The sequence below is a fragment of the Ornithorhynchus anatinus genome, chromosome 8 (assembly GCF_004115215.2).
Source record: "Ornithorhynchus anatinus isolate Pmale09 chromosome 8, mOrnAna1.pri.v4, whole genome shotgun sequence".
Lineage (NCBI taxonomy): Eukaryota > Metazoa > Chordata > Mammalia > Monotremata > Ornithorhynchidae > Ornithorhynchus > Ornithorhynchus anatinus.
In genome coordinates, this window is record NC_041735.1 from 18,870,008 (window position 1) to 18,894,442 (window position 24,435).

General features: G+C 41.8%; 1 protein-coding gene across 14 annotated transcripts in view; it reads right to left on the reverse strand.

Annotated features, from left to right (window-relative positions):
• Window positions 1-24,435, reverse strand: part of KCNQ2 (potassium voltage-gated channel subfamily Q member 2) — a 115,147-nt gene that overhangs the window by 44,686 nt on the left and 46,026 nt on the right. For 9 of the 14 annotated variants that reach the window (XM_039912804.1, XM_029070397.2, XM_039912802.1 and 6 more), the window contains exons 3-10: window positions 19,726-19,852; window positions 18,825-19,000; window positions 15,414-15,539; window positions 13,622-13,732; window positions 12,605-12,700; window positions 10,455-10,549; window positions 6,212-6,241; window positions 1,704-1,772 (exon numbers count right to left, since the gene is read on the reverse strand). In XM_039912804.1, the coding sequence (XP_039768738.1) occupies window positions 1,704-1,772; window positions 6,212-6,241; window positions 10,455-10,549; window positions 12,605-12,700; window positions 13,622-13,732; window positions 15,414-15,539; window positions 18,825-19,000; window positions 19,726-19,852 (830 nt within the window). The remainder of the gene's footprint in view (window positions 1-1,703; window positions 1,773-6,211; window positions 6,242-10,454; window positions 10,550-12,604; window positions 12,701-13,621; window positions 13,733-15,413; window positions 15,540-18,824; window positions 19,001-19,725; window positions 19,853-24,435) is intronic. The other 5 variants (XM_029070393.2, XM_029070390.2, XM_039912803.1 and 2 more) reach the window with 1 other exon arrangement.

The window sequence follows — 24,435 nt, forward strand, 5'->3', positions numbered from 1 at the left end:
CAGTTGCCTAACCCGGTTCACTATCTTGAGTTCAGAGTGGTCAACGACTCGGGTGGGAACAATCTAAAAATCTCAAAAATGCATACGGTGAGCCACCTGACCTGTGACTACCTGCCACGCTCCCTCCCATCCTCTAAAAGATGTGCCTGTTACTGAGGTGTCAAAAAATCAGGCTGCTAAAATGTTCAGTTGACTATGCAGTCACAGAATGCTTGCATTATTTTCTCTTCCACTTCCACTCTCTTCCACCATCCTCCATGCTTGGGAGTTATGGTGGTGGCAAAGATGGAAGCTTTAGGGTTAAAAATTGGCCACCGAAAGCATAGCAAAACTCAGCTACTTCTTGGTACTATCATTGGCCACATCTCAACAGTTGCAGACATGATCACAGCAGAGAATGAAGCCCATCAATCAAGACAATGGAGCCTGGGAAACTTGACCCACATAACCAGCTTCCATGTCAGTAATAACTGCATTCACTTGTCCTCTAGACCCGCTTTGGCAATCTGTGGGCTGAGAAATGAAAATGTACCCAATCTCACTGGAAAATTGTTCTGGGACCTCCAGCTCAAACTAGTATCACCCAATCCTGCCATGCTGAGTTACAGTAAAAAAGTAAGCTCTTTAGTTGAATAACAAGTCAGATGATGTTAATCATGTTAGCTGCTTAATATCAGGTAATATAAATGCTGTTGAGATGCATATAAATACTGTGAAATCATTTTCAAGCTCTCTGATGCAAACTCAATGTCAGTTTAGGACTCTTAGCTGAATGGCATTCACATCCAATATTTAAATTAGAAATCATTCAATACCTTATCGCCATCCATAAGATGTTAGTATTAGCAACCTACCTGGTGGGATTGCCGTGAGGATTGAACAACACTGAAAATATGAACAACTCTATACATTCCAGATAACGTCATCACTGAGCTCCTACCCAAATGGATGAAAAAATAAAAACAGAAATATGTGACGGTTGGTGGGGGTGGGCATGTTCTAGGTTCTCGGGAACAGCCCTTGAAACATAATGCAAATTAGCAGTCCATTCCCTTTTAACAGTTTCATAAGCCAACACGGGTTACCTGACTCGAGCTCAGGGCGGACAACTTGATAACATCGGGCATGATAATCAAGCCTGTCTGCTTTCATTTCTCTGAGCTTACAGTGATCTGAATTCTAACCTCAGGCAGGTTGAGTTCAAATGACTTTACTCTGTAGTCCAAGTCAATATGCAATCTCCACTACTCACTGAGGAACCAATCCTCATTCCGGCAAAGGGCTGAAGGATACTCTACAGAACTGCTCTAAGCAGGTTCAGGGTAGACCTGAGGCTACTGTTCTCACTTAATCTGGGTCTAGGTCTAGCCTGTGGCTCATTTCTGCTAGATTTTCTGCTAAATTCTCAATATTACCTTAAACAGGAGACCAACATGAGGAATGGTTTTAGGAGAGAATATTCACAAACACTGTATGGACAGATAACCAAAGAGAGGGGGCAATGCATATTCTGTACCACAGGGATCCAGTTGACTGGATCTTTAGTACTAGTAAGAGTATTAAGTGTTTACTGTATGCAGAGCATTGTGCTAAGTTCTGAACTTCAGTAGCAGTAACATGAACAATGGATGACAGGGAGAAGATGTTGGATGGAGGAATTCCTTGCCCCCTGCGCCACACATTCACGTCGGTCAGCTGCTAACCTGAAAGTGAGTCCGGATTTACTCTTCAGGTTCCTTAGGAGCTCCAGCTGGTTGAGAGGTGGAATTAGTCTGAGGTAAGAAAATGAGAGAAAAATTAAATTGGAGAACTCAGTCCTACCAAAGTGTCTTATTGACCCTCCAGAATCATGTTTGCATCATGGTGGGAGGGGAGGATTTCTGCTTAAAGACTTTCCAGAAGAAGCCTTGAGCAGAGGCAGAAGAGAGAGAGAAATTCCACTGAAACTCTAAACTAAACTTAGTGTTTCCCCAACCTCCCCTCCCATCTACCACCAGTTCCTGAAAAGCAGGGTCTTCACCACATTTTATAGTTCCTACAAGGAACAGAAGTCAGAACTGAAGTTAGGCTGTAGGAGAGTGAATATCCAGAGACAGGGAATGTCCCAGGCCGATAATGCAATGTTTGCACAGAGAGGAAATTTCCATAGTGTGGAAAGAGTGATGGATGGAGGAGTCATGTATTTGGACTCTTCAGGTCACATCTAAAGTATCCCAATGAGGAGTCATAATAAAAGGCCCAATAGGAATCAAGAGCAAAGGATAGTGGGATAGCTACCTTAGCATTCTGCCCTTTCTCCTCTTTTGTTATCCTGCCTCATCAATGAATTGTTTGGGTGAAAATAGCCAATGCTAAATTAATGTAGGCATCCTGTGCATGTGTCTTCACTATAGCACCTTTCTTTTAACTAGGGGCCAATCGCAGTGTATGTTTCCCTTAACATCCCAGCACAGTGCTCCTGGGTATTAGGCATCTGTGATTTGGCCAACTAATCGATCAATCTGATTTGACCAATTCTATTAATCTGATGATTAATGAATCATAAATGACTCAACGGCATTTGATAACAACAACTGATATGAAGTGGCAAATAGGTCTACCTTCTTAAGTCAGGATGAACAAACTACTCTCATGCTTCTCTGTAGTCCTTCCAGAAAAACTTTGGGGAAAAGAGGTGAGGGAGTACTATAAATATTTCAAACTGATATTCCCAGACCAGCTCAGAAAGCAGAGGACTGGAAGCCTGGAGACTTGAGTAATAAAAGACACAAACAGCCAAGCATGCAGCATCTACTTTGACTCTCATGGCAATGCGTAAAAATGTCTCCAGTTACTGGGTAGAACTTGTTTTTCCATGACTTAGGTATCCTTGGTCTTCTCTGAAGCTGCCACCTTCAATATGTCTGCCCCCAAAGTAGGAAACTGACACAGCTAAAACCTCACCCTCTTAAACTCCCAAAGGAGAGGAAGGAATTATGGGATTTCTCATCAGGAGATGCCAGGAAATCAGTGGCATCTACCTTTACACAGAAATACCTTTGGAAATAGCATTTGTCTTTCATAGCAGAGAAGGTATTTTTGCTGTTGCCCACTGACCAGTTGGGTGGAAAGCAGGCTGGAAAAATAGGCTCCTGGTCTGGTAAAAGTCTTTGAATTTCTTAGTAAGAAGGCCAAAGCAGTGCTGTTTCATAGCACTGCTTTGAAACTAATGAAATATGAATTCCATCTGGTCATAAGAATATTTTCTCCAAACAATTATGCTGTGAGAGAAATGGGGGGTATGGCCCATTGTTTCCTGTGGCAACTCCCTGATTGCGCTCAGTACTCAGCTTTGGTGACCCCACCCTCATCTGACCTTTCCCCCAATCTTACTCCTTGGTTCTAAGACTTCCAGGAAGTTACTAAAGAAGTTACTTCCTCAAGCAACCCTCCAGGAGGAAAGTCAAAATGCAACGAGATGTGATCTGTGTAAGAGTAAATCTAGGTTTCAAATAAATTCCAAATCCTTACAGCAACAATTAGTAAATATAGTACCACAGTGGAAGTAGGAGTGATGCTTGATGGAACTGAAAACTTTGTATCGTGGGATTAGACAATATTAATAAGAAACTGCACGGTGCATTGGTTTGACAGACTTTAATGCTGATAGTCGCCTGTCCGTAGATATCTTGACTGGGATGGGATTTTGATTATGAGCCCTTCTGTTTGCATTTATACTAAGTCATAAATAAAAGTATTAGATTACACATTGGGTTACAGTTTCTCTCTCTCTTCCCCATTCATGTAGCCCTTCTTGTCGGAAATAATTTTTCAAATAATTTAGGACAGGGAAGCAAAAGAGTTCCAGCACTGCAAAGGATTATGCAACTCATGCTAACAGGAGAACCAAGCATCTAACTCTTCCCTGCTACATGAACCTTGGAGATGGAGAGATGAGATGTCTTCAAACTGCTAAAAATCCACTCTCCCTTGTCTGCCCTCTCATGAAATAGCATCAGGGCCCCCACCCCCTCACCTCTTTTATTTAAATTAAAAATTAAAACCAACATTAACCAGAAACATTCCCCATTGACAGCAGGAAAAGGAAACAAATCAAGGAACCCATCATCCCCCTCCCCCCATCAAAACCCACACCAATTCTTGGGGAGAACGAACAGTACATAGCACCTGAAAGCAAGACTGTAGGTGGGGAAGTTCTCATGCCTTGGGTACAGATACAGCACCATCACAAAACAGAGCATGGGGGAGTCTTACAATAGTGCACACACATATATTGACCCAGAGAGCACTTAGGATGATATTGGGGAGCTTGGCTTAGAAGAGGGAGCAAGTAATGTGCCAGTTAAGAAGTGTAGCGTTACAGAGTAGGATTCAGAGAAAGGAAGAACTGGATGTCACTCCCAAAGGGAAGACTGCTGCTACTTTTTGTGAGTCTGAAGTAGAAGACATAATTATATTGAATGTGGTCTCTATATTAAGAGGGCCTATACCCAAAGGGGTTTTTTGTTTCTTTGTTTTTTTTAACATTATTACCCAACACAAGGTGTTCTATCAGGATGACTCCACAATTGCATTTCAGCTCTAACTCTGAGAATTTACTGGGCACAGGCTTAAATCAGGTGGGATGCCACAGGATATCTGATTTGATATCTTCCTTTGTAATCTCAGGAAAGAGAGTCTGGGAAATGTTTCCTTAGGTCACATAATGGGCAAAGGGCAGGGACATCTATTTGTGTTTCCACTCTATAGCTTGAGTCACAGTCATGTTTCAGAGCTTGCATTTACTTTATAAGTTCACTAACTGAATGAGTCTGGAAAAGAAGATATTTTCAGTCATACTGGAGAGCACCTTACTGTAAAAACACTACAGCATACATTGTGGATAGGCTTTTTGGTAACAAATACACCCATCTAGAGGGGAAGGCCATTTAAATAAGGTGAGCTTGAGTTAAATGGTCAGCTATTTTGTAAGACAGGAGAACTTGTGTGAAATTTCTCTCTGGCGAGAGAAGCAAATCAAAGGTTCTTATATTGAAAGACAATGAGCTTCTTTATGCTTTCGACATCCCTCCTCAGGGAGATTTTAGGGACCTAAACTCAAAGATGTAGACCATGATGTCAGGGGAAAGTCTCTTTTTAAAGTGAACCACTATTTGATTCTCATTAGGACATTCTCCCGGTTTCATTATATGCCTTTACAGAGACTGTTACTAATATCACATGCTGGCTTTGAGCCACCATTAATTCTTCCAAGTGCCCATAAGTAAGGAATTCAAGGCCAGTTCTATATGAATATTACCAATAATTACGAAGTGGTATGCTTGTATATTAAATACCTCTTTTCACTGACAAAGTTGAGCACAAGCTTCCATATTTCCCTGTTAGAAAATGGAACTCCAGATTGTGTAGTGCTTGTGAAAATCCAATAATAATTTGATCTCTCTTCACCATCTTGCCTCTGCAGTTAGTACCTCAGAGAGCTCCATTTTCCTGGTCCTCTTGTTCTAAGTCTGTTTTAGGAGACAATCTCACCTAAACGAACTGTTGTGAGTTGGGAAGGTTCAAAGCTTGGGAAAGTACCTTGGACTTATTGTATTCCATTTCAACAAGGACTAGTGGCAGGAGCTGCTTAAAAAAAAGGAGTGAGTAGCAAAATAGAGGAGAAGAACAAGGATCAGAGAGAGAAGCCCTTGTGACGGTACAGGAGAGAAAAAAGACAGCAAAATTAGAGGAAGAAGGAGAATAGGAAGGTGAAGAAAGACATTAATAGAGGAAGAATAAATAAAGGAAAGGAAGAGAAATATGTGGAAGGAGGAGAAAGAAGAAAATGAATCAGCAGGAAAGGGAAGTAGACAAAAGCTGGGACTAATATGGCAGAAGGAATCCCTTTCACTAGTCTTAAGCATACAATTTAAACTCAGTTCTTGGGATGCTACAACTTAGATCTGAGAAAGCAAGGATTACAGATGTTTTCTTTTATTCTTCATAGCCACCGAGGTATAAGAATTTTCAGCATTTGTACAAAAACTACACAGGGAGCATTTATGAAGATGCATGGAATTAAATCTGCACACTGGAGATTGATTTCTTTTGACTTTTTTTTTTGGTTAGGCTGGTTTGAGTTTTTCAAGAGGCTCAACGTATTACATTCTCAAACGAAGAACAAGAAATAACACCACACACGGTTTTCAGATTCACATGCACTTCATACCTGGAGGCACCGTAAGTTTGTGTTTGCGAGCTTTTCAAGTGTTTTCACCAAAATAATCATAAAAAAGAACGGGACAAGAGAAAGAAAAGAGTAGAAGAAAGTATAGGGTAGGGTCAGGGGAGAGGGAAACAATAGAACAAGAAAATTAGCTAAATGCAAGTCAACAAGCAGGTACATAATGTGAGCTGGGCAAATAGACATCAAGCCAAAAAGGCCCTGACTGCTGGAGATCTATGTTTGAGTTGGATAGCGGAGAGAGAACAGTATTGTCCTTTAGGGTTCTCAGAGACTTCTGGACCTACTGAAGAGCAAAGTTGAGCCAACCAATATGGATTCTTTCTAGATGACTCTGTGCCAGTTTTCAGGCATCTGTTAATTGAGAAGGAGTCTACCTTTAGGGGATATCACAAGTGCATTGAAGTGTTGCCCTTTAGAAGCAAAGACTCAGTACCTATATTAAGATGGTTCACAAATTAAAAAAAACCAAAAACAAGATCCCCACAGTCTTTGACTTTTCACACCCAGCTAACATCATCAAACAATAGAAACTTGTTCCGAGTTAAGAGCAGCAAATGCTCCTGCTAGCCGCAGGAACGAGTTTCATTTTTGGTTATTTTTCAGATGTCATTCGTATTTGGATGGAGAAAAAAATTAAATGATGCAAATACTCCTGACACTCATATAGGATCACTGAGAAGAGCTAGAATGTGTTCTATGGTATTCAGTCATTAACTCAGGAAAGTGACTCACCCCAGACAACATAAGTCTGGCCAAGTCTTTTCTCCAAGGAGAAAAGCTTGAGCTGTGTCACAGTATTCCCACTGACAGATGTTTTGGGGTGAACAAGCAGCATGCTGAGAGTTAAAAGGCTAATACATCTATATTGGGCTAAAGCAACAGTAACCACCACTTCTGTAATAACAAATAGCTGGGAAGAGAAGATGATCTTAAAGGGAAGCAGTATACTTCTGTTGCTCCTTCCTGAGTATAACTAAGCAAGTCCCTTCTCTACCCTTAGAGAATCCCACTAGTTACCATTTAATGTGTGGGGGATACCATGAAGAATACAGTTTTGTAGCTTGACATCTATCGAGAGGAGTCTGTCCAAGTATCCCCCCCACCCGAAAGTGGGTGGCGGAAAGATACTTGAGGACTGCCAACAGAAGCATCTTAGGGATTCAGGAAAGAAAGAGGATCCGCATAGTATGCAGACTACTACTGGGGAGGCTAGGACCAATGGGAATGAGAATACTTGTTGATATGAGACTAGCCCTCTTCATACCCATTTCCAAAAAACTCCAGGGTTTGTTTCTGTTTACTTCCTAACCAAGTCATTAGGAGACCCTGGATGGGTGTTTGCTAAGGACATCCTCAAAAGTCTTCAGTCCTCAAGCTGGACTTCCCAAAACAGGATGTCAATTCTAGGGAACTCTAAGGAAGCCTGCATGGAACTTTTCTATTTCAAGGTTGAGAAAGTTCTCAATAGCCTCAAGACTAATGGGCCACTTCATGAATTCTCCAGGTCATTTTCTACTACTTTTCCTTTCTTCTCCACACACTGGGCATTTCACTGCCGAATTGTACTTCCCAAGCGCTTAGTACAGTGCTCCGCACACAGTAAGTGCTCAATAAATAAGACTGAATGAATGAACGCTATTAGCACCTCCAACAGGAGAAACAAATACATAAAGAAACCTGCTTAGCTTCTCAAAGCATCACTAGTAGGAGGTTTGATGAGGGGAGGTATTTGAGACCCTTGATATAAATGGGAATTTTTGGAATATCCACGATTCTAGTGATGATTGTCTCAATCCTCCATTCTCATGGATTTTAAGAGTAATGGATTGCATTTCGACGGAGCCAGGTATAAAAAGATTTTGATTAAATAATTTGTGACTGCAAAGTATTTTACTATAACAGAATGTTCTCTCCTCAAGTAATCAATCAAAGGTATTTGAGTTCGTACTGTATGCAGAGCACTGTACTAAGTATTTGAGAGTACAATAGAGTAGGTAACCAGGTTCCCTGCCCTCAAGGGAGGAGTTTGCAATCTCTCACCAAGAGCTCCTTGCTATGTGAGTCCTTCGATTTTTTTTTTCTTTTCAGATTTCTGGAGTATTTTATAATGAGAGGTATTATCCTAGTGTTTTTGGGTGTAATTCATTAAGAAGTCTAATCTGTCTAATATGCTTTCTAACCCCTGAAACAATGTGGTAAAGGCAGAAAATTGGTGGGCTAATAAGAAAAGGAGAGGGGGGAGGTTAGTTGCCTGGTGAGTCCCCAGATTCACATGAGCCCCTATTTATGGACAATTTCTCTGTTCAGTTCTTTTCCTTTCCTCTGATGCCCAGAGTATAGAAGAGACACTAAAAACAGATTTAGATGGCTTGAAGTGTTCATTAATTGTTGCTGTGAGGAATCTGGCTCACCTCCAGATCACTTACACAAGACAAGTGAAACCCCACTGATGACCCCAAAAGAACTATACCTACCCATCAGGGAGAGCCCAAAAGACTCAAAATGAGTCCTAGTACAATTAAACTGCCAGATAGACTGGATAATTCCTGTGGCTCCCCAGATTACCTTAAAGACTCTCAGCACAAATCTTAAAACACCAAGAATGCTCAACCACAGCACCTGTTCACAGAAATCCTTAATCAGGTCTCATCTCTGGTATGTGACTGGCCAGAATTCCTGCCTTGCACTGCAAAGAGAGTTCGTAAGGACTTTGGGAGCAGCTCCGGAGAGCACCATGTGCCCAGCGTATAGTGTGTGGGTGTGGAGAATGCCATCTGGTCTGTTTTTCCCAGAGAAGAGGACAGGGAGGGAGAGGCTGAAAAGCCCTGGGTTTCCTGCAAGTTACTCTCTACAGGACCACATGTGCCACAATCAGCATTTCCCTTCAATTCCTCTGCAGGGCTGCAGCATGTCAGCCTTCTTGCCCTGTGAGGCCTTCCATCTCCACCCGAACTGTCCCTACTGCATCTGAAGCCTTTTAGAACAAGTGGTGTTTTCATCACCTTCCTCAGGGACCACTTTTGCCCAGCAGCCTGGACTTCCTGATGTTTGAAGGAGAACGGCGCCTCTTTGGGTCACTCAGATGATTCCTTTTTAAACAAAGCTTTCATGCCCTTTCCTCTCCACGCTCAGATGTTTGAGGGTCACTGGAATTTTCCTACTTGCCTGTTTCATGTCCCAGGGAACACAGAGAATTGATCTCAGTGTGAAATCCCATTTCCAGGTTAGAATCAGAAAAACTTTGAAACCCATCCTATGACCTGATCATAACATACATTTTCATTGGCAACAACCCAGCTTTTAGAAGTGGAGGGATTGAGAGATAAGCTGCTTGTAGGAAGGGGAAGGGTGTTGGCATTTTATCCTTGGGACTTCTTCCAAGAGAGTATGTGGGTATAGGGCTGGTGGTAGAGATGGGGATATGTTTTGCACTCTGGAAACCACTGTTCAGACCTACCTTACCGCAAAGTTCATCCTTAGCAGGTTGTTTTTTTGTGAATAAGGACAAAGGGGATCACAAAACCAGCAACAGAGACCTGGCTTTAGTGGACAGTGATATGTCTAAGTTTTAAGGAAGATCAAAGCTAGTTCAGTTCTTCCCAGAGCGTCCTAATCTCTTTGTCTCTCTGGTAAATATGTAACCAAAGTGGAGGTAGGGAGAAGGGCTCTTTTTGTTTGTTTTACTTTTGTTTTTTTAAAGCTTGCATTTACCTATCCAACTGTTAGTGCAATTCTGTGCTCAAAACTGAGAGATCGTTGATGTGGGGGTGGGATAAGCTTGTCAAAGGGCAAGAGATCCAGCAGAGTCTGGTTAACAAGAAAGGCAACGCAGCTAGGCAACTGAGGTCTACATGGCACGAGAAGCATTTACCTACGTTCCAGAGCGGCTCTTGAGGTGGTCTTCTTGTGCTGCCAAAGCAACGGTCACAACACAATGCAACTGACAGTGGAAAAAAAAAATGGGTGCAGAAAAATCAAGGTGAAAAACGACAGCAACAAAAACAAAGAAAATTAATACCATGGAAATTACACATAGAACCAAAAAAACCCCAAACCAAAGACCGACCAACCAAGAAAGTGGAACCAAGAACAAGCTGATAAATGCAACAAACCATAGGGGCGAGCTTCCAGGAATGCACATTCAATGAACCATAGATTAGACATCCTGCATGATTTCAGGGATCTGGGAGAGAAGAATAGCAGGAAGGGAATTAACAGCTGGTACCTGTACATGGGGACTGTCACGGTACGTTCGTAGTACTGCCAGGTTGAGTGTAAGTCTGTCCGGGAAAGATTGGTCGCGTAGAATCTCCATGCAGACTGAGGGAGCAGAGGGAGAAAGGAAAAGCTGATGTGGCCAGTAAGTGAGGCTTTATTTCAACCTAACACCCACTATCAAGCAGAAGAAACAGCATTAATACCTTTCCCTACAACAGCAGTTATTAGCATGTAGTTAATCAAAGGCAATTCAGGGCATGATTTCAAGTCCATGGCCTCCTTGCAGACTGTTTTGCAAACACAAGCTGTTGGGCTTGTTGTTCGTCTGGAGAGTGTTCCTCCAGCATTTGGAAGGCTCTCCCTCTGGGCAAGGATTCATTGTTCTCTAGTGGGCACTGGTTGCCCATGGCCATCTCCTGTCTGGCTGCTGCCCAGTTACAGCTATTCCAGTAAACAAGACTCCATTATAGGGCTGAGCATTGGGTGGGTGGGAGTGGTGGGAGTCAGGACGCTAGAGATCCGTTGATGAAAATGCCTATTGGAGGATTTGCATCTTCCTGGAGCTGAACTCTTGAGTATTTCTCATATTTTACACCCTCATGGACTCCTGCACTCCCAGATAACCTCTCCTTAGCTATTTCCTCCCATATCTCTCCTGCAGGGGATTTGCAGAATGGCTTTCCAGCTAGGCAAACTTGAATGAATAAAAAGTCCCTCTTGCACAAAGGCCACCACCATGATGGTCAAAAACATTTACTGAGAATCTACTGTATACTTAGGGAACATTCAAAATATAAAAGAAATAAATATGATCTCTTCCCTTCAGGAGTTTAGTGTCTAATGGAGAAAATATCCAAACATATGGGGAATCCTTTTATAAGAAAGAGTGTAACATTCTGGATTAAAAACAATTGATGAAGCACAATTTTCAAAATATGGTCTCAGACATACCTTCTGGGGTAGACATCTGTTTCCATTTTAAATACACTGACCTCAGCTCAATTTATGTATAAACTCTATCTTGTTATCTCCAAACCATTTGGGGGAAACAGGCCTACTTTAATTAATTTTTTTGCGGTCTACAAGCATTAAATCTGCCTGATTTAACTGCCAAAATCAGTCTGGATTCTGAGGATGATTTCCTCACATTTATTTTTAAGACGAGTCTTGTTCCCCATTTCTGTCTAGCACCTTCCTCATGTTGCCTTGAAATGCCATCCTCCTCCTCCTCCTCCTCTGGCCTCTCACCCCTGGAATATGGCAACAAAATTTATAAAACCAATAAATGCTAGATGGATCGACAATGAGAAATAAGGCACATTTTTCCTCCAGCTGAAATATGATTGGGTCTTTTCTTCAAAAAGTCACATTAACAATCAATCAGTCAATTGACTTAACCCTTACTGGATGCAGATCAGAATACCAAAATTTGACATACTTGTTGATTGGGCAGGAAAAATTAAAACCTTAAAGATTGAAACCAGCTCATTCCCAAAAGCTTGGGAATATCTTTCAGTTGCTCTCTACCCATATTTTAGACCATAAGCACTAGAGAAGAATAAAAGTCATATTTTATTTTAGGAGGAATGGATCCAAAGGGACTATCACAAAATGAGGAGGAAGGGAGATTATACTTGAGGAATTTCATATAGTGACCAAAGCTTTTACTTAACATTGGGGAGAGCATAAGAAAGAGCGTAGGAAAAAATATTAGGTGAATTAATCCTTCTCACCCTGGACCCCTTAAAACAAAGGCTCAAGCTGAATTCCGTTATTAATGGAAAGGAGCTGAACAATTTCAGATAAAGTTCTGGTGAATATTTGTTCCACTCCCACTTACTACCGCTCATGGCACCTTTCAAAGCCAGTCTAAATATTCCAGTTCACAAAGACCCTGAAAGAGGAGGTTTTCCTGAATGTTCCTTTTTGTATTAAGTGTATTTTTGAACCTCGTTGCAGAAACCTACTTTAAAGATAATCAGTAAATAAGGTTCTGGGCAAAAGCAGCAATAATAAGATCTGGGACTCTTTAGATCCATGTAGTTCATAGCTTCTCATATTCAAATGTGATAGGCAAGCTCTGGAGGACAAAGACATTTTCTAAGTTGGAGAAGACACTAGACCCTCTGTCAGCCCCCAGGGGTCCTTTCGGCTAACCTGGATCAGGCCAGCGGCAGGATTTCGCCTCTTCTCAAAGTGCTTCTGACGATGCTGTTCTTGGACCTTCAGAGCAAACCCAGAGCCTAAAATGCCCTGGAACACAGAAGAGTTTAGAATCACCTTTCAATTGCAAGCTTTCAAGAAAACTGTGTCCAATATATCCGTGCACTTAGCTCGAATGAGAGTAACATTCTTAGAGGTTTTGCATAAGAGGCTCAGCTTGCCTGTGACTCTCCTTTAGTGACCCTGGTTTTCCCCCAACATAAGGCCTTGAATTAATCAACAACAAACTGCATCTTCTACTTTTTATGGTATTTCTTAAGCACTTACTATGTGCCAGGCACTGTACTAAGTGCTGGGGTAGATAAAATGGATACCATGTCCCACATGAGGACACAACTTTAATCCCCATTTTAAAGATGAGGTAACTGATGCATAGAGAAATTAAGTGACTTGTTCTGGTCACACTGCAGAAAAGTAGCAGAGCCAGGATTAGAACTTCTGGGAGAGGGAAAAAGAAAATTATGGAAAAACTCGGAACTAATTTGTTGGCACTGTGGTTAAGCTTAAATGTCAGTTTTCTCCAGTAGCATTTAAGCATCTTTTAAATGGGCAGTGAAAGTTTTAAAAAAACCCAACCCACTGGAAATGGCAGGCAGAAATTTCTTAGTTCAAGCAAGGACTAAAAATTCAAACCCAACTGGGTGAACAAAGTTAAATGCCAAATATGTCCTTCACTATAGATCCCATCAGAAACCCCATTTTTCTTTCAGGCAATCATTGCAAATATTGAAGAGAACCTATTTCCCACAAAAGACAAAACCATTTTCTCTTTTCTGCGAATGTAAAATCAACAGCAATAAGGAAGCAACTAGCTCATCCAGGTAAGGAACAATGTGACTGCTTGAAGTGAAGAAATTTAGTTTTCCTGGACATTGTCTTTTATGGCCCTGGAACAAATAAAAGCCAAATCCAGTGCCCATGGTATTACCAACATGAATCTAACTGACTTACAGCCGGGAGAGCAAAGAAGGAAACCCCAATGAGGGTGAAAGTTGCAGCCAGAAGGCGTCCATTCCAGGTTTTAGGGTACTTGTCTCCGTAGCCAATGGTGGTCAAGGTGATCTGGGGAGCAACAACAACATTCAGTTTGGTCCACATTTTAAAGTTAACAGCAGATACACATTTATCAGTATGCAGTTTGCTTTTCTCATCTCTCACAGAAGTAAAAATACAAGGATATGGAAATATACATATGGATATACATTTCCATATCCTTACTATATATTTGTACCTCAGTGTGTGCTGATCCATCTTCATCCCCTCTTTAAAGGAAAAAGGGAATCTTTTTCTGCATTTTGTCATCGAGAGTCTACATTAGGTATGTAACTAAACCCAGCAATTTATACAGCTCTTGGAATAATAAGCAGTAAATTTTCTTTGGTTGTTGTATCTAATTTGGTTGGAAATTGAACTAAAAATTCCCCACAGATTTCTAAAATGAAACAGAAGACAAGTGTAGGGGTAGGGGAAATGAAGGACTAAAACAACTGAAGGAGGCTCAGAAATGATTGACTATCTGAAGTTCTTGTTACAATTAGAATCAACATTTTCAAAAACACCAGCCAAATTTCCCCTCTCGCCTAGGAGACAGGTCTGGAGCATTTTTTCTGTTTCACACATGACAAAACAGTGAAGTGTTGCAATTTTCTAACAAATTTGAGATTTCTTGTGACCCAGGGCTCACACATAAATGGTGCTTTGGTGGCATTTAAACTATTATAAATGACATTTATTCATATTAATGTCTGCCTCCCTCTCTAGAGTGTAAATTCACTATGGGCAGGAAACATTCTATAGTATTGTACTCTCCCAAACACTTGGTACAGTGCTCTGCAAATAGTAAGTGCTAAATCAAAACCATTGATTGACTGGGGAGTCAGCAGCTGCCTGGACAGACTACTCCCTCCCTTCCAAAGCATTGCCAGTGGATAGAGCATGGGTCTGGGAGTTCGAAGGTCATGGGTTCTAATCTCAGCTCCGCCACTTGTCTTCTGTGTGACCTTGGGCAAGTCACTTCATTTCTCTTTGCGTTAGTTACCTCATCTGTAAAATGGGGATTGAGACTGAGCCCCAAATTGGACAGGGACTGTGTCCAACTTGATTTGCTTGTATCCACCCCAGCGCTTAGTACAGTGCTTGGCACATAGTAAGCACTCAAGTGCCATTATATCATCAGGAGCCAAGTTTGCATTTACAAAGTTGAAAAATCTAAATATTCCACTTAGATTGTTAACTCGACCATGATTGCTAGAGATCCTACCAAGGATCTGAACTCTATTTGATTTTCTTGTACTTTCCCAGCATTTACTGCAGAGCTTTACATACTATAATTGCTTAACAAATATAGATCACTATCATCTTCACAGAGCCCCATGTGGTATATTGTCCAATCTGTTTTTCTTCTAGCCTAGTGTTTGGCAAGAGTCCCCACTTAATAAAATCATAATTATTATTGTTTTTATCCTCCTCCTCATCATCATGTAGGGAGGTAAAATGGTGCAAGAGGAAGTATGATGAAAAATTAGTAGGGCTAAATGCCATATCATGTAGACTGTAAGCTCTGGATGGGCAGGGATCAAGTTTACCAACTTCATTGTACTATACTTTCCCAAGTTCTTAGTTCAGTGCTTTGCAGGCAGTAAGCACTCAATAGATACCATTGATTGATTGAACCAGATCAACTCCTCTCTCCAGCAGTGGAGGATGATGTTGCATTTCAGTAAGAGACAAGAGAAGTACTCACCAGGCCCCACCACAGGGCATCCGCATAGGTATCGAAGTGCTCATTTTCTCCCTTCTCTGCCAAGTATACCAGGAAAGAGGCCAGGATGAGGCAGAGAAAACCAATATACCACGCAGTCACCAACTCCTGGAGAGTAGGAAAGAGATCGAACAGTGGGTTGGTCATCATAGATGGACTCCTAAACTTTTGCTTCCCAAGGACACTTGCACAGCAACCGGTGTGGAGGTGAGAGCAGACAAGTCCTCACAGCCCCTGACCTAGCCAAGGCTCCGTATTCCCAAAGACAACCCCCACCCCTGACAGGGATTTATTCTCCAATTATCTGTGTCTGCCCAGAATGTCACAGTTCACAATGCCCCACAGGATTGCATGGTTCTCTGCCATGGTGGGCAGAATATCAGTCCCATCACCCCTCGCTCTCTCTGAAAATGCCCATTTGGATGCTTGAAACCTGTCTTGGTTTCTCAGAAGAAACAGGCCAGGAAGCCAGGATGGCACGCACATCTGGAGATACTAAATCAGCACCTGCAGCAAAATCAAACAAAAAGGTAGCCCTCTACTTGGGGCTTTCTTGCATTTCTACTCTATGTGAATTCAGATCCAGCTATTGCAATAACTCTTTCCTCATTAAGTCTGGAGAGGATTTCACTTACCTTTACCTAAGCATAATTTTGGTTTCTGACTAAAATCAATGACCCCAGGATCATAGGATTTTTTTTTACATGCTTTCCAATTATCCAGTGATCTCTGTGAGACTGCTGAGAGTATCTGCATTCAGACAAACTCCCCAGAAAAGCTATCATACTATCCTAAAGGACCAGCTATCACAGTTCCCCTCCTTCTTAAGGTAGAGTTACCAAATGTTAAGAAAACAAAATTTAAGATGATCTAAGAAATATAATAGTTATGTTAGAATGAATAGGATTCAAAGTCATTCATAGAATTATGAGGATAAAAGAAACTCCCAGAGGTCATTTAACCTCATCCCTTGAATCTGGCTAACATACGATTAAATCTTTCCAGGCAGGTGTAGGTGTTTGCCCTGAGCCAATAGCTCTCCAGGGAAGGAGACTTCACAGGCTGCCTTCAATACCTATTTCAGTTTTGAGTCACACTACTGTGGAAAACTTATAAACAAGGTTAAGTAATAGGGAAGCAAATTACAATGACTGATTGCTCCACAGAATGTAGAAAGGAAAATAGTGAATAGAATTCACAATGGGCTACCTATTGTTTGGCTGATTTAAAGGAGAAGAAAGACACGGAAACTAATTTGGAAAATTTTGCTGCTGACAAACCTACATTTTGGAAATCTGTGGAGAAATGTGGGAAGGCTGAGGATAACAGAGCATAAAGCTTAGCTTATGAATTTACTAAATGGACAGAGGAACATGTAAGTCTTCCTTTGGTGTACATTTTCCTAAACACCAGAGAGCAACAGGTGTCCAGAACAGTCACCTGAGACATAGAAATCATTGCAAGAAAACCTACCGTTAGAGCAATAGCATAGTGACTCTAGTGAGTTAATGGCCTTGGGGATCTGCAGGGTAAATTGACTCAAAAATTAGGCTGCAGTGCAAAGACCAAGGGTGTGGGACTCAAAGGACCTGGATTCTAATCCCAGCTCTGCTGAGTCACCTTGGCCAAGTCACTCAACTGATCTGATCCTCAATTTCCTCATCTATAAAATGGGGATTCAATACCTGTTCTCCCTCCTACTCAGGCTGTGAGCCTGACCAGGTTCAGGGACTGTGTCTGAGCTGATTATCTTGTATACTAATAATGATAATAATTCTGGTATTTGCTAAGCACTACTGTGCGTCACACATTGTGCTAAGCGCTAGTGTGGATACTAGCTAATCATGATGGACACAGTCCCTGTCCTCTGGGGGTCTCACAGTTTTTAATTCCCATTTTACAGATGAGGTGAATGAGGCCCAGAGAAGTGAAGTGACTTGCCCAAGGTCACACAGCAGACAAGTGGGGGAGGTGGGACTAGAACCAATGACCTTCTTACTCCCCGGTCCATGCTCTATTCACTATGCCATGCTGTATATACCTCAGTATTTAGTACAGTACTCACACAGTAAGCACTTAACAAATACAACTGTTATTGTTACAAGAGTGCAGGTTGGGTTCGTTTGAGGTAAGAGAAAACTCAAAATAATTTAAAGATGATGCATTTTGCTTTAATCTACAAAATAAGTAACACTTGTTAGGCCCAAAATTGATTTTTCCCTCTGGAAGAAATTATGTGAGTTACTTGTTCCATGTCCAATCCAGCCTGGGGACTTAGTCTGCTGAGCGGGAAGTAGAAATCACCCGTGCTAACTCGGTGCTCTTTTAGAGGCTCAGTCATTAGGCTTGGATGGGTCCCTGTTGCAGTTTCCTCAGGGCATCCACTCCCAGTGGAAGGTGCCTCACAGAACTCTGGGCAGATAAGGCTGTTCTCCAATTTGGGGGTCACATCAACTATGCTCAACCACATCAACCATAAGGAAGCAACATTATCTAATGGATAAGGCACACGTTTGGGGGTCAGAAGCCCTGGGTTCTAATCCCAGATCTGCCACTTACCTGCTGTGAGACCTTGGGCAAGTTAACTTCTCTTTGCCTCAGTTTCCTCAACTGTAAAGTGGAGATTAAATATCTGTTTTCCCTTCTATTTACACTGTGAATCCCATGTGGGACAGGGACTGCTTCTGGCCTGATTAACTTTATTTGCCCAGTACCTGACATATAGTAAGTGCTTAATGAATACCATCATTTTTTTTTTTTACGAAAAGGTCTATATTTCAGGGACCTGTTATTAAAATCTCAGAAGCATTTCCTGAAATAGGGGAATGGCAGAGTCAGGGTGCATTCCCTTGGGGGACTCCCACTACCTGAGGCAGCAGCCTCCCAGATTACTGCACCCCTGACTGAGCCATACACTTGCGGCCTTAAAAAAAAAAACTAAACTAAGCATTGGGCATCATAGCCCAAGTGAGAAGTCAGTCATGCACTGGATGGTTCTGTGCCCTGCTACATGGGGATAGCCATGAACCTCCCCTTTTTTCCCCCATAAAAGTGTTCAAACCCACAAAGGAGAGCGCCTCCATGGATTGAAGAGATTTTCCTGAGCTTTAATCTCTCCCGGGAGAATAAACTCATTGTTAAGAAATAAAATTGGCCTTAATCGAAACCATAGCAACTCGGTACTAACCCAGTATCTCTGGAACGTTGTCATAACTTAGTTACCTAGTATCTTTAAGAGGCCTTTAAATCACTAACTGGATTTTTGCTGAGAAAGGTACAGTGCTTACAACAGTGCTTGACACCCACAAAATGAACACTCTGGGGTAAGCAATAACACCTCGGCACTTTTCTCGGGATTCCTTCACTTGCTCTGGCTTGACAGTCAGGACTCACCTTGCTGTGGGCATACACCACAGACCCAAGAAGTTTCCAGGTACCTCCTCTCCGGTCCATCCGAATCATGCGCAATATCTGCAGGAACCGCAAGCTCCGGAGTGCTGATGTGGCAAAGACATTTCCCTGGGAACCAGCAGCCAATACGGCGATGGAAGCAATCAACACCATGATGTCTGTAGAGAGGAAGATGGACAAAACCTGTGAGACTAAAAACTCTCTGGGCCCTCCTGCTTCCATGGATTTTGGTCTAAGGATTTTAAAAGACACTTTCAATTCATCGTCCATCTCCTCCTCCTCCCCAGTCCTTCTCCACTGCCTCCTTTCTATCCTCACTGAGGCGGTATGTTACTAGTTGGTAAGATGGAGCAAAACCTTAGAAGAAATCTGAGCCTCATACAAAAAGCATTCTCCAGGATCAGCTCTATTTTGTGCTGCTGCTTCCTGGTTCTACATAGAGGTCTCGATCTCTTTCTTTCAAAGGCTTCAGGGGGTTTTAAGAGGTGGTCCAATATTATCTACAGATCTTAATTATTCATAAAACAAACTCTCTATTCTGAACTCCTATTCCCAAATCCTCACTTTAGTTTTCCCTTCTCAAAGCACAAGATCTTATGGAACTCAGGCATCTTAACAATGGAATTGTGTTCACAGTTCTAGCACTGAAAAGGAGGCCAAGCTGTGGGAGGAAGCAAGTTTTCAGGCACTCCCCGCTTCGAGAGTGAGAGATGGAAGGGGAAGGAGATCCCTGAAGATTTTCTCTGCCTGCCTGCCCCCCACAACCCTCCAGCCCCGCTGCCACACACACCGACATCTGTTCCCCAAACATTCTACCATAAGGTAACACATGCCTCAGCAACCTCCTTTCCTATACAGTCACCCACTCTGGGGAAATCCTTACCAATCACGCAGAAGGGCTTGCGAGCAAATTTTAACCTCCCCCTCCAGCCCCGATAACGGCAGCAGCAGCCAGCAGCCCAGATCCTCACAAAATACTCGACACCGAAGACCACAATGGTGATGATTTCCTGGGAGGAACACAGAAGAGTTAGGCATGGATAGGACACGTGGCAAAAAAAAAAAGAAAAATAAAAACCCACAACCAGCAAAGTACATGGGCAGAGCAGGATCTTGTCCATATATCTTTCCTGGCAAGTAGAAAGTGCATGGGCTTGGGATTCTACCACTTCCCTGTGTGCGACCTTGGGCAAGTCATTTGATTTCTCTGTACCTCAGTTTCCTTATTTGCAAAATGGGGCTCAGTACTTGTTCATGGGCTGTGAGTCCCATGTAGGACAGAGATTGTGTTGTGTCCAACCTGATATTCTTGTATCTACTCAATCCTCAGTAGCGCTTGGCACGAAGTAGCATTTAACAAATGCTACAGTCATTATTATTCATGGTGGTGTACCCTTGATATAACACCCCCATCAAGACCTCCTTTGTTTTCCATAACGAAAAGAACATTTTCCATCTGCCTTTGAATGGAAAGTGCTTACATATCTGGACAACTTAGTTGTTCTTCTCTTAATCTGTTTCAGGCCAATTTTACTTTCCTTAGGATGAAGTTAACTGAATTTCATGCTATATTCCAAGGACAGATGGACAACATCTCTTTAAAGTATTTTCTGTTTGATGCCTTTCCCAGCGTAATAACAAGCTGTTTTTACTATTGCTATACATTAGACCAATGATCTAAGAGAACAGTCAACAAGGACTCCAAGATCTGCTTCCAGAAATCGTGACTGATAGCTCAGGATCCACCATCATGTGGTTGTAATTTAGATGATTCTTCCTTCGGTGCATTACTTAACCCTCACTCACACTGACATTTACCCGTCACTTTTCTGCCCACTCAATTAGTTTTCAGAGATTTTCCTGGAACTTATCCCCATCAGGGTGGCATATTTCACCATCCTGAATAACATAATCTCATCTGCAAATCTCCTTCTTCCAGGTGATTTATGAATATGTTAAAGAAACACCATCCCCAAACCCCTGTTTACATTGTTCCAACAGAAAATTGGCTACTGATCCCTACTCTTTTATTCCTAACTTTTAGCCAGGTTTATATCCACAACAGAATGTTCCCTCCAATCCAGAGACAATTCCTCTTTTAAAAACAAGTCAAAGATGATGCTTGTTAAAGACCTTTTAAGAATCTAAATAGACTTCATTCATGGGCTTCCCCCCATCTATCCACAGCCTTGTTGACTCTTTCAAAACTCCCTATCAGGTTAACAAGGTGTAATGTCCATTTACAAAAAGTCTGTTGTCTTTTCCCCAGACTAGTGTCAGGGAAATTTAGAATATGAGCCTCATGAGTGGGACAGGGACTGTGTTCATCCTGATAAACTTCTATAAACCCCAGTGCTTAGAACAGTGTTTGATACATAGTAAGTGATTAACAAATATCATAATCATCAACAAATACCAGAAAAAATGTTCTTCATCAGGTTAGCAAGATGTGATTTTCACTTACAAAATGCAGTCTCTTCCCCCCCCAAATTGTGTTTGTCTAAATGACAACTGGTCAAATACTGAATTATAGTTTCTTCCAGTTTGCCACATATGGAAGTAAGGCTTGTTGGTCTATAATTCTCAGAGTCACATCTAGAGCCTTATTCTAATGGGAATCACCTGGGTGATCTGCCAGTGCTCCAATAAGGGAACCATTTGGAATGATGTTAGATATTCTGGCCAGGAGTTTCCTTCCAAATTCCCTCAGAACTCTTGGGTAGTTACCAGCTAGTCTTGGTTATTCATTTGTAATTAGTTTATTCTAAATCTACATGTGTCTTTACTACATAATGATCCTCTTCCTCTGACCTACTAAGGTTGGAACACCTCCTCTAATTCCTTGCTTAAGACAGAGATATCTCCTTTTCCAATCTGAGTGCAGCTTTTACCCCTTAATCATCAACCTTTCCAGATACTAACTAGCTACCTACTTTTGATCTCTTTGAAAAAAACTCTGAGGTATTAGTTTTGGGAGAGCTAATCCTGGCTTCCCCACATACCTGCTGTATGACACTGGGCAAATCATTCAACTTGTTTACGTGGCAGTTCTCTCATCTACAAAATGGGAATTCATTGCCTGTTTTCCCTCCTACTTAGACCTGTGAGCTCCATGTGATATCTTATCTAATCTACCCCAGCATTTAGAACAGTGCTTAGCACATAGTAAGCACTTAAAAAATACAAGTATTATCATACCCTCACTACTTCCACCTCAGCTATTCTGTGCTAACTATGCCCTTATGCACTCAAAACCACCGATAACACTTCTGTACATACAGAGTCGCATGCTCTATTATTTAAGCCTCTACTCAAACATTCTCTTCTAATCTATAAATTATTTTATGTCTGTTTACCCAGTTAGACTGTAAGCTCTTGAGGCCAGGAATGATGCCCTCTAACTCTACTGTAGTTTCTCAAGTGCTTAGTTCCATGTTTTGTACATACCAGTCACTCAAATACTATTATCGATTACTTATAGAGTTTAAGAGGCCAGAAGATTTTACAATATGGAAGTATTTCACAAGTGCCCTGGAAAAAGCACAAAACAAAGGAAAGGAGGAACCTAGATTCCTGGAAAAACAGGTAAATAGTATCGCTCAAAAAGTCAAAGACCAGAAAAACTATTTTGATACCACCATAATGTAGATGAATCAAGGAATAATACAGCTGGAAATCTCAAAAGGGTATCTGCTTCAGATGGTTGCATCTAGGAAGATAAAGCCTAAACCACCCAAAAGAGATTAGTAGTAAAGAGGGATTGCAAGCCCCTTGAGGGCAGGCATCATGTTTACTTACTCTATTGTACTCTCTCAAGTTCTTAGTACAATGCTTTGTACAGATAAAGTGCTCAATAAATACCACTGCTTGAGGGAATTTCTATTCTTAAACTTTCCAAAGATGGTGATGCCCAGTCTCCTTTAGGAGTTCATTTCAGCATTTAACTATCCTCTCTGTTGCTCCAAGTTGAGCTCATTGCAACCCACTGGGTCTCAGGACTCTGATGGGTCAACCCTCAAAGCATCAGCCTTTTTAATTGACTCAAAATACCCAGCAAGTGACTGTGAACAGCTCCAACACTCCTAACAACTTTCATGGTATCTCCATGGCTTTGAGGTAACAGCTGAAGCTTCACCAAAAGATCCTCACTAGCAGCTAAATAGGTCTCCCTCTTTGCTTTGAAAGTAAAAACTTCTGAGAGTCCAATCTTCCTGTGTGTAGGAAGTGAAAGAACAAAAGGGACAGAGGCCAAAGTCGTAAAGCATGTGAAATTGTCCAAGCACATTGTGTACGCACCGATGATTGGCAGTTCTGACTCCCCCCAGAACCTCCATAGTGACCTTCATTCGCACTTCTGATTGCATAAGCACAATGCTTGCCAAACCTGCTCATTTCAATATCCAAGATAGCTATGTATGCATGGAAATCAGGTCACTGTTTCCCTAACAATGCAATTTGCTCATTCAAAAGCCCTATTTTCTCCTACACGCTAATGAGTCCTCCCCACTCCATCCCCACTGCAGATCTGTGGGTGCAGTGCTAAAGGTCAGATTTTCTGTTTGTAAAAACAAGCCTTTGAAACTTGCAAACATGACGAACCAGTCAGTTTGATACTCACAGATTAAAGAAGAAATTTTATTTTAGGCATGAGCTGCATGAAATGCAAAAGACCTGAATGGGAATCAGGGCTCTCTAATGTTAAGTGGAGAATCTTGCTGCATCTGGGACGGTGATAGGGGAGAGAAATTAGGTGACTTTAACACCAATTTACAAACTGGGAAGTGCCTGGAAATCACCAGTGAAGAGGTGCAGAGTCAGAAAAAAGGGACAAGCCAATGAGGGGGAAGTTAAGAATAAAGCACATCGATGGAGGGATCTTTGCTCACTTCTCTTCTCTGGGCCTCATTTACCTCATCTGGAAAAAGGGGATTAAGATTGTGGGCCGCATGTGGGGGAAGGACTGTGTCCAACTTGATTAGCTTGTGCCTAACCCAGTGCTTAATACAGTGCCTGGCACATATAAAGCACTTAAATACACATTAAAAAAAAGGAGGTACCGTTTGATAGTGTTCATGAGAGCACAATGTGTATATCATATTGTTCTTTGTTTTCTAAACTGACGCAAGACCGGTCTGCAACTAACAATCCTTTCCAAGTGTCGGGAGGAGGTGCAGATACTTCCTTGCTGCACTACTGCATTTGCTACTTGGAGAGTCTTGTCAGTTTTCTCGTCTACTCCTTGGTTTCCCAACTTTTCCCAAGCCTTTGCTCAAGGAGAGGAAGCCCTCGCCTGCTCTCCATCAGGCTGGATTGCCTGCTGTAGTCTCTAACCATCCACTGCAATGCTGAAAACGGAGCACTCTGCCCTTTATTTCTCTAACATCCAAATCGCATTATTTCACAGAAGGCACTTCATCATGGAGAAAGCTGGAAATTTTCCAACCCCATGATAGTGGAGATTATTAAATTCATTTCAGAATCTGTTCTTTTCTTACCTAAGAATTTGGGGTTAGAGTTTTATCTGAACATTAAAGAAAAAACAATTAAATCCCGGTTACCATGGTATCCCTCTCTCTGCTTTGTCACTGAAGCA